Genomic DNA, 11,401 nt, shown 5'->3' with positions numbered 1-11,401 from the left:
GGACTTGAAAGCATTGTAGACAGCACAGCCCAGCCAATCCCAGCACACACCAGCCCATCACAGCACAGCCCAGCCCTAGCACAGCCCAGCCCAGCACAGCCCAACCCAGCACAGCCCAGCCCAGCACAGCCCAGACCACCCCAGCCTTTCCCTACCCACCCCAGCCCAGCCCAGCTCACCACAGCCGAACCCAGCACAGCCCAGCCCATCCCAGCCCAGCCCAGCCCAGCACAGCCTAGCCCAGCGCAGCCCAGCCCTGTCCAGCAGAGACCACCCCAGCCCACCACAGCCCAGCCCAGCCCAGCCCAGCCCAGCTTAGCACAGCCCAGGCCAGCCCATTCCAGCCCTGCCCAGCCCAGCCCAGTCCAGCCCAGCCCAGCCCAGCGCAGCCCAGCGCAGCCCAGCCCAGCCCAGCCCAGCCCAGCACAGCCCAGCCCTGCCCAGCCCAGCCCAGCGCAGCCCAGCACAGCCCAGCCAAGCCCAGCCCAGCCCAGCCCATCCCAGCCCAGCCAAGCCCAACGCAGCCCAGCTTAGCCCAGCTCAGCCCAGCCCAGCCCAGCCCAGCCCAGCCAAGCCCAGCGCAGCCCAGGCCAGCCGCGCCCAGCCCAGCCCAGCCCAGCCCAGCACAGCCCAGCCCAGCCCAGTCCAGCAGAGCCCAGTCCAGACCATCCCAGTACAGCACAACCCATCCCAGCCCACCCCAGCCCAGCTCGGCACAGCCAAGTCCAGCCCAGCCCAGCCCAGCCCAGCCCAGCACAGCACAGCGCAGCCCAGCCCAGCCTAAGATAAGCTAATATAAGCGAAGCTAACCCAACCTAACAAAACCAAACAGCACCTAATAGATCCTAACTTAACCTAACCTAACCTAACCTTAACCTAATCTAACCTAACCTAACCTAACCAACCTATTTGTCGAGAACATTGAATTCTCAATATCTGCTGCAGACAAGAAGAAGAATGTTGTGAATAACGTTGCTGCCCTTGTACTTCTCGACGGACCCTTTGTTTTCTGTGGATGTAGACTTAACTTTAGCATTGACATTAACCATTTCTTTACTCATTGAAATGGTTGGCTTACTGTCGCCATGGTATGTGGAGGTATGGGAGTACCTAATGTTCCTGGACTTGCAAGCATTGTAGACAGAACAGCCCAGCCCAGCCCAGCCCAGTCAATCCCAGCCCAGCCCAGCCCATCACAGCCAAGCCCAGGCCTAGCACAGCCCAGCCCAGCACAGCCCAACCCAGCCCAGTCCAGCAGAGCCCAGCCTAGCCCACCACAGCCGAGCCCAGCACAGCCCAGCCCATCCCAGCCCACCGCAGCCGAGCCCAACACATCCCAGCCTAGCCCAGCCCAGCCCAGCCCAGCACAGCCCTGCCCAGCGCAGCCCAGCCCTGTCCAGCAGAGCCCACCCCAGCCCACCGCAGCCCAGCACAGCCAAGCGCAGCCCAGCACAGCCCAGCCCAGCCCAGCCCAGCACAGCCCAGCCCAGCCCAGCCCAGCCCAGCCCAGCCCAGCCCAGCCCAGCCCAGTCCAGCAGAGCCCAGCCTAGCCCTGCCCAGCAGAGGGTAGCCCATTCAACCCAGCCCAGCCCAGCTCAGCACAGCCCAGCCCAGCCCAGCCCAGCCCAGCCCAGCCCAGCCCAGCACGACACAGCCCAGCCCAGCCCAGCCCAGCCCAGCCCTGCCCAGCCCAGCCCAGCCTATGCTAAGCAACTATAAGCTGAGCTAACATAACCTAACCAAAGCTAATCTAACCTAACCTACCCTAACCTCACCTATCCTCACTTAACCTTAACCTAACCCAACCTAACCTAACCTAACCAAAGCTATCCGTTGAGAACATTGATTGTCAACATCTGCTGCAGACAAGAAGAAGTACGTTGTGAAGAACGTTGCTGCTACTGCAATTGTCGACGGACCCTGTGTTTTCTGTGGATGTAGACTCAACTTTAGCATTGACATTAACCATTCCTCTACTCATGGTAAAGATTGGCTTACTGTCGCCTTGGTACGTGGAGGTACAGGAGTACCTAATGTTCCTGGACTTGAAAGCTTTGTAGACAGCCCAGCGCAGCACAGCACAGCTCAGCCCAGCCCAGCCCAGCCCAGCCAAGCCCAGCCCAGCCCAGCCCAGCCCAGCCCAGTACAGCCCAGCCCAGCCCAGCCCAGCCCAGCCCAGCCCAGCCCACCCTAGCCCAGCCCAGCCCAGCCCAACCTAAGCTAAGCTAAGCCAATATAAGCTAAGCTAAGCTAACCTAACCTAACCTAACCTAATGTAACCTAACCTTATCCTAACCTAACCTAACCTAACCTAACCTAACCTATCCGTCGAGAACATTGAATTCTCAACATCTGATGCAGACAAGAAGATGAATGCTGTGAAGAACGTTGCTGCTACTGCACTTGTCGACAGACCCTGTGTTTTCAGTGGATTTAGACTTAACTTTAGCATTGACATTAACCATTCCTTTACTCATGGTAATGGTTGGCTTACTGTTGACATGGTACGTGGAGGTACAGCAGTACCTAATGTTCCTGGACTTGAAAGCTTTGTAGACATCCCAGCCGAGCCCAGCCCAGAACAGCCCAACCCATCCCAATCCAGCCCAGCCCAGCCCAACCCAGCCCAGCCCAACCCAGCCCAGCCCATCGCAGCCCAACCCATTCAAGCCTAGCCCAGCCCAGCCCAGCCCAGCCTAGCCCAGCCCAGCCCAGCCTAGCTCAGCCCAGCCAAGCCCAGCCCAGCTTAAGCTAAGTTAATATAAGCTAAGCTAAGCTAATCTAACCTAACCTAACTTAACCAAAACATATAAAAACTTAACCTAACCTAACCTAACCTTAACCTAACCTAACTATACCTAACCCAAAATATGCATCGAGTACATTGAATTCTCAACAGCCCAGCCCAGCCCAGCCCAGCCTAAGCTAAACTAATATAAGCTAAGCTAAGCTAACCTAACCTAACCTAACCTAACCTACCCTATCCTAACTTAAACTATCCTAACCTTACTTTAACCTAACCTAACCGAACTTAACCTAACGTAACCTATCCATCGAGAACATTGATTTCTCAACATCTCCTGCAGACAAGAAGAAGAATGCTGTGAAGAACGTTGCTGCTGCTGCACTTGTCGACGGACCCTGTGTTTACTGTGGATGTAGACTCAACTTTAGCATTGACATTAACCATTTCTTTACTCATGGTAATGGTTGGCTTAGTGTCGCCTTGGCATGTGGAGGTACAGGAGTACCTAATGTTCCTGGACTTGAAAGCATTGTAGACAGCCCGGCCCAGGCCAGCAAAGCCCAGCCCAGCACAGCCCAGCCCAGCCAAGCCCACCCCAGCCCAGCCCAGCCCAGCCTAAGCTAAGCTAATATAAGCTAACCTAACCTAACCTAACCAAAACTAACCTAACCTAACCTATCCTAACCTTAGCTACCCTAAATTAACCTTAACCTAACCTAACCTAACATAACCTAACCTAACCTATCTGTCGAGAACATTGAATTCTCAACATCTGCTGCAGACAAGAAGAAGAATGTTGTGAAGAACGATTCTGCTACTGCACTTGTCGACAGACCCTATGTTTTCTGTTGATGTAGACTTAACTTTAGCATTGTCATTAACCAGTCCTTTACTCATGGTAATGGTTGGCTTATTGTCGCCATGGTACGTGGAGGTACAGGAGTACCTAATGTTCCTGGAATTGAAAGCATTGTAGACAGCCAACCCCAGCCCAGACCAGCCCATCCAAGCCGAGCCAAGCTCAGCCCAGCCCAGCCCAGCCCAGCCCAGCCCAGCCCAGCCCTGATCAGCCCAGCCCAGTACAGCCCAGCCAGCCCAGTCCAGCCGGGCCCAGCCCTGCCAGCACAGCCCATCCCAGCCCAGTCCAGCACAGCCCAGCCCAGCACAGCCCAGCACAGCCCAGCACAGCACAGCCCAGCTCAGCCCAGCCCAGCCCAGCCCAGCTCAGCCCAGCCCAGCCCAGAACAGCCCAGCCCAGCCAAGCCCAGCCCAGCCCAGCACAGCTCAGCAGTGCCCAGCCCAGCCCAGCCCAGCCCAGCCCAGTCCAGCCCAGGCCAGCTCAGCTCAGCCCAGTCCAGCTCAGCCCAGTGCAGTCCAGCCCAGCCCATCCATGCCCAGCCCAACCCAGCCCAGCCCATCAGCCCAGCTCAGCACGTCCCATCCCACGCCAGCCCAGCCCAGCCCAGCTCAGCCCAGCTCAGCCCAGCCCAGCCAAGCCCAGCCCAGCTTAGCCCAGCCTAGCCCAGGCAAGCCCAGCCCAACCCAGCACAGCAAAGCCAATCCCAGCCAAGCCCAGCCCCGCCCAGCTCAGCCTAGCCCAGCCCAGCCCAGCCAGGCCCAGCCCAGCCCAGCCCAGCACAGCCCAGCCCAGCCCAGCCCAGCCAAGCCAAGCCCAGCACAGCCCAGCCCAGCCCAGCACAGCCCAGCCCCTGCCCAACCCAGCACAGCCCAGCCCAGGCCAGCACAGCCCAGCCCAGCCCAGCTCAGCCCAGCCCAGCCCAGCCCAGCCCAGCCCAGCCCAGCCCAGCACAGCCCAGCGCAGCCCAGCCCAGCCCAGCCCAGTCCAGCCCAGCTCAGCCAGCCCAGCTCAGCACAGGCAAGGCCAGCACAGCCCAGCGCAGCCCAGCCCAGTCCAGCCCAGCCCAGCCCAGCCCAGACCAGCCCAGCCCAGCCCAGACCAGCCCAGCCTAGCCAAGCCCACCCCACCCCAACCTAAGCTAAGCTAAGACAATATAAGCTAAGCTAAGCCAACCTAACCTAACCTAAACTAACCTACCTAACATAACATAACCCAACCTAACCTAACCTAACCTAACCTAACCTTAACCTAACTCAACCTAACCTAACCTAACCTAACCTAACCTATCCATCGACGACATTGAATTCTCAACATCTGCTGCCGACATGATGAAGAATACTAAGAAGAACTTTGCTGCTACTGCACTTGTGACAGACCCTGTGTTTTCTGGGGATGTGACTTAACTTGAGCATTGACATTAACCATTCCTCTACTCATGGTAATGGTTGGCTTGCTGTCCCCATAGTTCGTGGAGGTGCAGGTGGACCTAATGTTCCTGGACTTGAAAGCTTTGTAGACAGCCCAGCCCAGCCCAGCACAGCACACAGCAGCCCAGCCCAGCCCAGCGCAACAGAGCCCAGCCCAGAGAAGCCCAGCCCAGCTCAGCCCAGCCCAGCCCAGCCCAGCCCAGCCCAGCCCAGCCCAACCCAGCCGAGCCCAGCACAGCCCAGGCAAGCTAAGCCCAGATCAGCCCAGCCCAGCCCAGCCCAGCCCAGCCTAGATCATCCCAGCCCAGCCCAACCCAGCTCAGCCCAGCCCAGCCCAGCACAGCACAGCCTAGCCCAGCCCAGTCCAGGAGAGTCCAGCCCAGCCCAGTCCATCGCAGACCAGCCCAGCCCAGCCCAGCACACCCCAGCCCAGCACAGCCCAGCCCAGCACAGCACAGCCAAAACCAGCCCAGACAAGACCAGCCCAGCCCGGCCTAAGCTAAGCTAATATAAGCTAAGCTAACCTAACCTAACGTAACCTAACCTAACCTACCCTATCCTAACCTAACCTAACCTAACCTAACCTAACCTTAACCTAACCTAACATAACCTAACCTAACGTAACCTATCCATCGAGAACATTGACTTCTCAACATCTGCTGCAGGCAAGAGAAAGAATGTTGTGAAGAACGTTGCTGCTACTGCACTTGTCGACTGACCCTTTGTTTTCTGTGGATGTAGACTTAACTTTAGCATTGACATTAACCATTCCTTTACTCATGGTTATTGTTTAGTTACGTGTTGCATGGTACAAGGAGATACAGAAGTAAATAATGTTCATGGACTTGAAAGCATTGTATTCAGCCCACACCATCCCAGCCCAGACAAGCCCAGCCCAGCCCAGCCCAGCCCAACCCAGCCCAGCCCAGCCCAGCCCAGCCCATCCCAGCCCAGCCCAGCCAAACCCAGCCCAGCCCAGCCCAGCCCTGCCCATCCCAGCCCAGCCCAGCCCAACCCAGCCCAGCCCAGCCCAGGCCAGCCCAGCACAGCCCAACCCAGCCCAGCCGAATCCAGCCCAGCCAAGCCCAGCACAGCCCGGCTCAGTTTAGCCCAGGCCAGCCCAGCCCGGCACAGCCCAGCCCAGCCTAGCCCAGCCCAGCCCAGCCCTGCCCAGCCCTGCCCAGCCCAGCCCAGCCCAGCCCAAACCAGCCCAGCCCAGCACAGCCCAGCCCAGCCCAACCCAGCCTATCCCAGCCTATGCTAAGATAATATAAACTAAGCTAACCTAACCTAACCTAACCTAACCTAACCTACCCTATCCTAACCTAAAGTAACATTACCTTAACCTAACCTAACCTAACCTAACGTAACCTATCCATCGAGAACATTGATTTCTCAACATCTGCTGCAGACAAGAAGAAGAATACTGTGAAGAACATTGCTGCTACTGCACTTGTCGACAGACCCTGTGTTTTCTGTGGATGTAGACTTGACTTTAGCATTGACATTAACCATTCCTTTACTAATGGTAATGGTTGGCGAACTGTCGCCATGGTACATGGATTTACAGGAGTACCTAACGTTCATGGACTTGAAAGCTTTGCAGACAGCCCAGCCCAGTCCAGCCCAGCCCAGCCGAACCCAGGCAAGCCCAGCCCAGCCCACCCCAGACCAGAACAGCCCAGCTCAGCTGAGACCATCACAGCCCAGCCCAGCCCAGCCCAGCCCAGCACAGCCCAGCCCAGCCCAGCCCAACCCAGCCCAGCCCAGCCTAGCCCAGATTACCCCAGCTTATCCCAGCCCAGCCCAGCCCAGCCCAGCCCTGCCCAGCCTAGCCCAGCCCAGTCCAGCCCAGCCCAGCCCAGTCCAGCCCAGCCTAAGCTAAGCTAATATAAGCAAATCTAACCTAACCTAACCTAACCTAACCTAACCTACCCTATCCTAACCTAACCGAACCTAACCTAACCTTAACCTAATTTAACCTAACCTAACCTAATCTAACCTATCCATCGAGAACATTGAATTCGCAACATCTGCTGCAGACAAGAAGAAGAATGCTGTGAAGAACGTTGCTGCTACTGCACTTGTCGACGGACCCTGTGTTTTCTGTGGATGTAGACTTAACTTTAGCATTGACAATAACCATTCCTCTACTCATGGTAATGGTTGGCTTACTGTCGCCATGGTACGTGGAGGTACAGGAGTACCTAATGTTCCTGGACTTGAAAGCATTGTAGACTGCCCAGCCCAGGCCAGCCCAGCCCAGCCAGCCCAGCCCAGCCCAGCCCAGTCCAGCCAAGCCCAGCCCTGCCCAGCCCAGCCCAGCCCAGACCAGCCCAGCCGAGCCCAGCCCAGCCCAGCCCAGCCCAGACCAGCACAGCCCAGCCCAGTCCAGCCCAGCCCAAACCCAGCCAAACTCAGCCCAGCACATCCCAGCCCAGCCCAGCACAGCCCAGCACTGCCCAGCCCAGACCCAGCCCAGACCCAGCCCAGACCTAGCCCAGACCCAGCCCAGTCAAAGCCCAGACACAGCCCAGCCCAGCCCAGCCCAGCCCAGCCCAGCCAAGCTCAGCCAAGCCCAGCCCAGCCCAAGCTAAGCTAATATAACTTAACCTAACCTAACCTAACCTAACATAACCCAACCTAACCTATCCTAACCTCACCTAACCTAATTTAACCTTAACCTAACCTCACCAAACCTAACCTAACCTAACCTAACCGAACCTATCCATCAAGAATATTGAATTCTCAACATCTGCTTCAGAGAATAAGAAGAATGCTGTGAAGAACGTTGCTGCTACTGCACTTGTCGACGGACCCTGTGTTTTCTGTGGATGTAGACTTAACTTTAACATTGACATTAACCATTCCTCTACTCACGGTAATGGTTGGCTTACTGTCACCATGGTACGTGGTGGTACAGGGGTACCTAATTTTCCTGGACTTGAAGTTTTGTAGACAGCCCAGCCCAGCCCAGCCCAGCCAAGCCCAGCCCAGCCCAGCCCAGCCCAGCCCAGCCTAAGCTAACCTAATATAAGCTAAGCTAACCTATCGTAACCTAACCTAACCTAACCTATCCTAACCTAACCTAACTTAACTTATCCTTAACCTAACCTAACCTAACCTAACCTAACCTAACCTATCCATAGAGAATATTGAATTCTCAACATCTGCTGCAGACAGTAAGAAGAATGCTGAGAAGAACGTTGCTGCAACTGCACTTGTCGACGGACCCTGTGTTTTCCGTGAATGTAGACTTAACTTTAGCATTGACATTAACCATTCCTGTACTCATGGTAATGTTTGGCTTACTGTCACCATAGTACGTGGTGGTACAGGAGTACCTAATGTTCCTGGACTTGAAGCTTTGTAGACAGCCCAGCAAAGACCTGCCCAGCGCAGCCCAGCCCGGCCCAGCCCAGCCCAGCCCAGCCCAGTCCAGCAGAGCCCAGCCCAGCCCACCACAGCACAGCGCAGCCCAGCCCAGCCCAGCCCAACCCTGCTCAGCACAGCCCAGCCCAGCCCAGCCCAGCTCAGCCCAGCCCAGCCCAGCCCAGCCCTGCCCAGCCCAGTCAAGGCCCAGCCCAGCCCAGCCCAGCCCAGCCCAGCCCAGCCCAGCCCAGCCCAGCCCAGCCCAGCCCAGCCCAGCCCAGCCCAGCCCAGCCCAGCCCAGTCCAGCCCAGCCCAGCCCAGCCCAGCCCAGCCCAGCCCAGCCCCGCACAGCCCTTCCTAGCCCAGCCCAGTCCAGCAGAGCCCAGCCAAGCCCAGCCCATCCCAGCCCAGCCCAGCCCAGCCCATCACAGCCCAGCCCAGCCCAGCCCAGCCCAGCCCAGCCCAGCAGCGCCCAGCCCAGCCCAGCCCAGCCCAGCCCAGCCCAGCCCATCACAGCCCAGCCCATCCCAGCCCAGCCCAGCCCAGCCCAGCCTAGCCCAGTCCAGCCCAGCCTATCCCAGCTCAGCCCAGCGCAGCCCAGCCCAACCCAGTCCAGCCCAGCACAGCCCAGCCCAATCCAGCCCAGCCCAGCCCAGCCCAGGCCAGCTTAACCCGACTGAGCCCGGACCAGCCCGACCCAGGCCGGCCCAGCCCGGCATAGTCCGGCCCACCCCGGCCCATCCCAGCCCAGCCCGGCCCAGCCCGGCCCATCCCAGCCCAGGCCAGCCCAGCCCAGCCCAGCCCAGCCCAGCCCAGCCCAGCCCAGCCCAGCGCAGCCCAGCCCTGCCCAGCCCTGCCCAGCCCAGCCCAGCAGCGCACAGCCCAGCCCAGCCCAGCCCAGCCCAGCCCAGCCCAGCCCATCACAGCCCAGCCCAGCCCAGCCCAGCCCAGCCCAGCCCAGCAGCGCCCAGCCCAGCCCAGCCCAGCCCAGCCCAGCCCAGCCCATCACAGCCCAGCCCATCCCAGCCCAGCCCAGCCCATCCCAGCCTAGCCCAGTCCAGCCCAGCCTATCCCAGCTCAGCCCAGCGCAGCCCAGCCCAACCCAGTCCAGCCCAGCACAGCCCAGCCCAATCCAGCCCAGCCCAGCCCAGCCCAGGCCAGCTTAACCCGACTGAGCCCGGACCAGCCCGACCCAGCCCGGCCCAGCCCGGCATAGTCCGGCCCACCCCGGCCCATCCCAGCCCAGCCCGGCCCAGCCCGGCCCATCCCAGCCCAGGCCAGCCCAGCCCAGCCAAGCCCAGCCCGGCCCATCCCAGCCCAGCCCAGCCCAGCCCAGCCCGGCCCATCCCAGCCCAGGCCAGCCCAGCCCAGCCCAGCCCAGCCCAGCCCAGCCCAGCCCAGCCCAGACGATCCCAGCCCAGCCCAGCCCAGCCCAGCCCAGACAAACCTAGCCCAGCCCAGCCCAGCCCAGCCCAGCCCAGCCCAGCCCAGCCCAGCCCAGCTCAGCCCAGCCCAGCTCAGCCCAGCCCAGCCCAGCCCAGCCCAGCCCAGCCCAGCGCAGCCTAGCCCTGCCCAGCCAAGACCAGCCCAGCCCAGCCCAGCCCAGCCCAGCTCAGCTCAGCCCAGCCCAGCCGAGCCCAGCCCAGCCCAGCACAGCGCAGCCCAGCCCTGCCCAGCCCAGCCCAGCCCAGCCCAGCCCAGACCAGGCCAGCCCAGCCCAGCCCAGCCCAGACAAGCCTAGCCCAGAACAGCCCAGCCCATCCCAGCCCAGCACAGCCCAGCCCAGCCCAGCCCAGCCCAGACAAAACAGCCAAGCTTAGTCCAGCCGAGACTAGCCCAGCACAGCCCAGCACAGAGCAGCCCAGCCCAGCCCAGCCCAGCACAGCCCAGCCCAGCCCAGCCCAGTCCAGCCCAGCCCGGGCAAGCCCGTCCAGCCCGGCCCAGCCCGGCCCACACAGGCCCAGCCCCACCCAGCCCGACGCGCCCCGGCCCAGCACGGCCCAGTCCGTCCCAGCCGAGCCCATCCTAAGCTAAGCAAATATAAGCTAAGCTACCCTAACCTAACCTAACCTAACCTAACCTAACCTAACCTATCCTAACCTAACCTAACCTAACCTAACCTAACCTGAACCTATCCTAACCTAACCTAACCTATCGTAACATATCCATCGAGAACATTGAATTCTCTACATCTGTTGACAAGAAGAAGAATTCTGTGAAGAACGTAGCTGCTACTGCACTTGTCGACGAAACCTGTGTTTTCTGTCGATGCTGACTTAACTTTAGCGTTGACATTAACAATTCCTTTACAAATGGTAATGGTAGGCTAACTGACGCCATGGTACATGGAGGTACAGTAGTACCTAGTGTTCATGGACTTGGAAACTTTGTAGACAGCCCAGGCTAGCCCAGCCCTGCCCAACCCAGCCCATCCCAGGCCCGCCCAGTTCAGCCCAGCCCAGCCCAGACCAGCACAGCCGAGCCCAGCCTAGCCCAGCAAAGCCCAGCCCAGCCCAGCCCAACTCAGCCTAGCCCAGCCCAGCCCAGCCCAGCCCAGCTCAGACCAGCCCAGCCCAGCCCAGCCCAGTCCAGCCCAGCCCAGCCCAGCCCAGCCCAGCCCAGCCTAGCCCAGCCCAGGCCAGCTTAACCCGGCCCAGCCCGGCCCAGCCCGGCCCAGCCCGGCCCAGTCCGGCCCAGCCCGGCCCATCCCAGCCCAGCCCGGCCCAGCCTGGCCCAGCCCGGCTCAGCCCGGCCTAGCCCGGCCCAACCCGGCCCAGCCCAGCCCAGCTGGATTTGAAAGTTTTGGAGACAGCCCAGCTCAGCCCAGCCCAGCCCAGCACAGCCCAGTCCAGCCCAGCCCAGCCCAGCCCAGCACAGCCCAGCCTAGCCCAGCCCAGGCCAGCTTTACCCGGCCCAGCCCGGCACAGCCCGGCCCAGCCCGCCCCAGTCCGGCCCAGCCCGGCCCATCCCAGACCAGCCCGGCCCAGCCTGGCCTAG

The 11,401-nt window shown here is 60.3% G+C and overlaps 1 protein-coding gene across 1 annotated transcript; it reads right to left on the bottom strand.

Annotated features, from left to right (window-relative positions):
• Nucleotides 1-235: 235 nt before the first annotated feature.
• LOC126191072 (spidroin-1-like) lies at nucleotides 236-10,428 on the bottom strand. The gene is made up of 4 exons (XM_049931792.1): nucleotides 10,375-10,428; nucleotides 5,902-6,208; nucleotides 1,242-1,552; nucleotides 236-790 (listed from the first exon to the last, which is right to left on the bottom strand). The coding sequence occupies exons 1-4, from the start codon at nucleotides 10,426-10,428 to the stop codon at nucleotides 236-238; spliced, it is 1,227 nt and encodes a 408-aa protein (XP_049787749.1).
• Between the last annotated feature and the right edge of the window lie 973 nt (nucleotides 10,429-11,401).

This window comes from Schistocerca cancellata, chromosome 6 (assembly GCF_023864275.1).
Source record: "Schistocerca cancellata isolate TAMUIC-IGC-003103 chromosome 6, iqSchCanc2.1, whole genome shotgun sequence".
NCBI lineage: Eukaryota > Metazoa > Arthropoda > Insecta > Orthoptera > Acrididae > Schistocerca > Schistocerca cancellata.
This window is presented reverse-complemented; position numbering and strand designations above follow the sequence as displayed.

Excerpts from the sequence above, each read along its gene's own strand:
- LOC126191072 (XM_049931792.1), bottom strand. The coding sequence starts at position 10,428 with ATGGGCTCGGCTGGGACGGACTGGGCCGTGCTGGGCCGGGGCGCGTCG. Across the intron at positions 1,553-5,901 it reads CTTGTCTGGGCTGGGATGGT|GGCTAGGCTGGGCTCTGCTG; the intron begins GTGGGCTGAATA and ends TCTGCTGGGCAG. Across the intron at positions 791-1,241 it reads GCTCTGCTGGACTGGGCTGG|CTTATCTTAGGCTGGGCTGG; the intron begins GTTGGGCTGTGC and ends CGCTTATATTAG.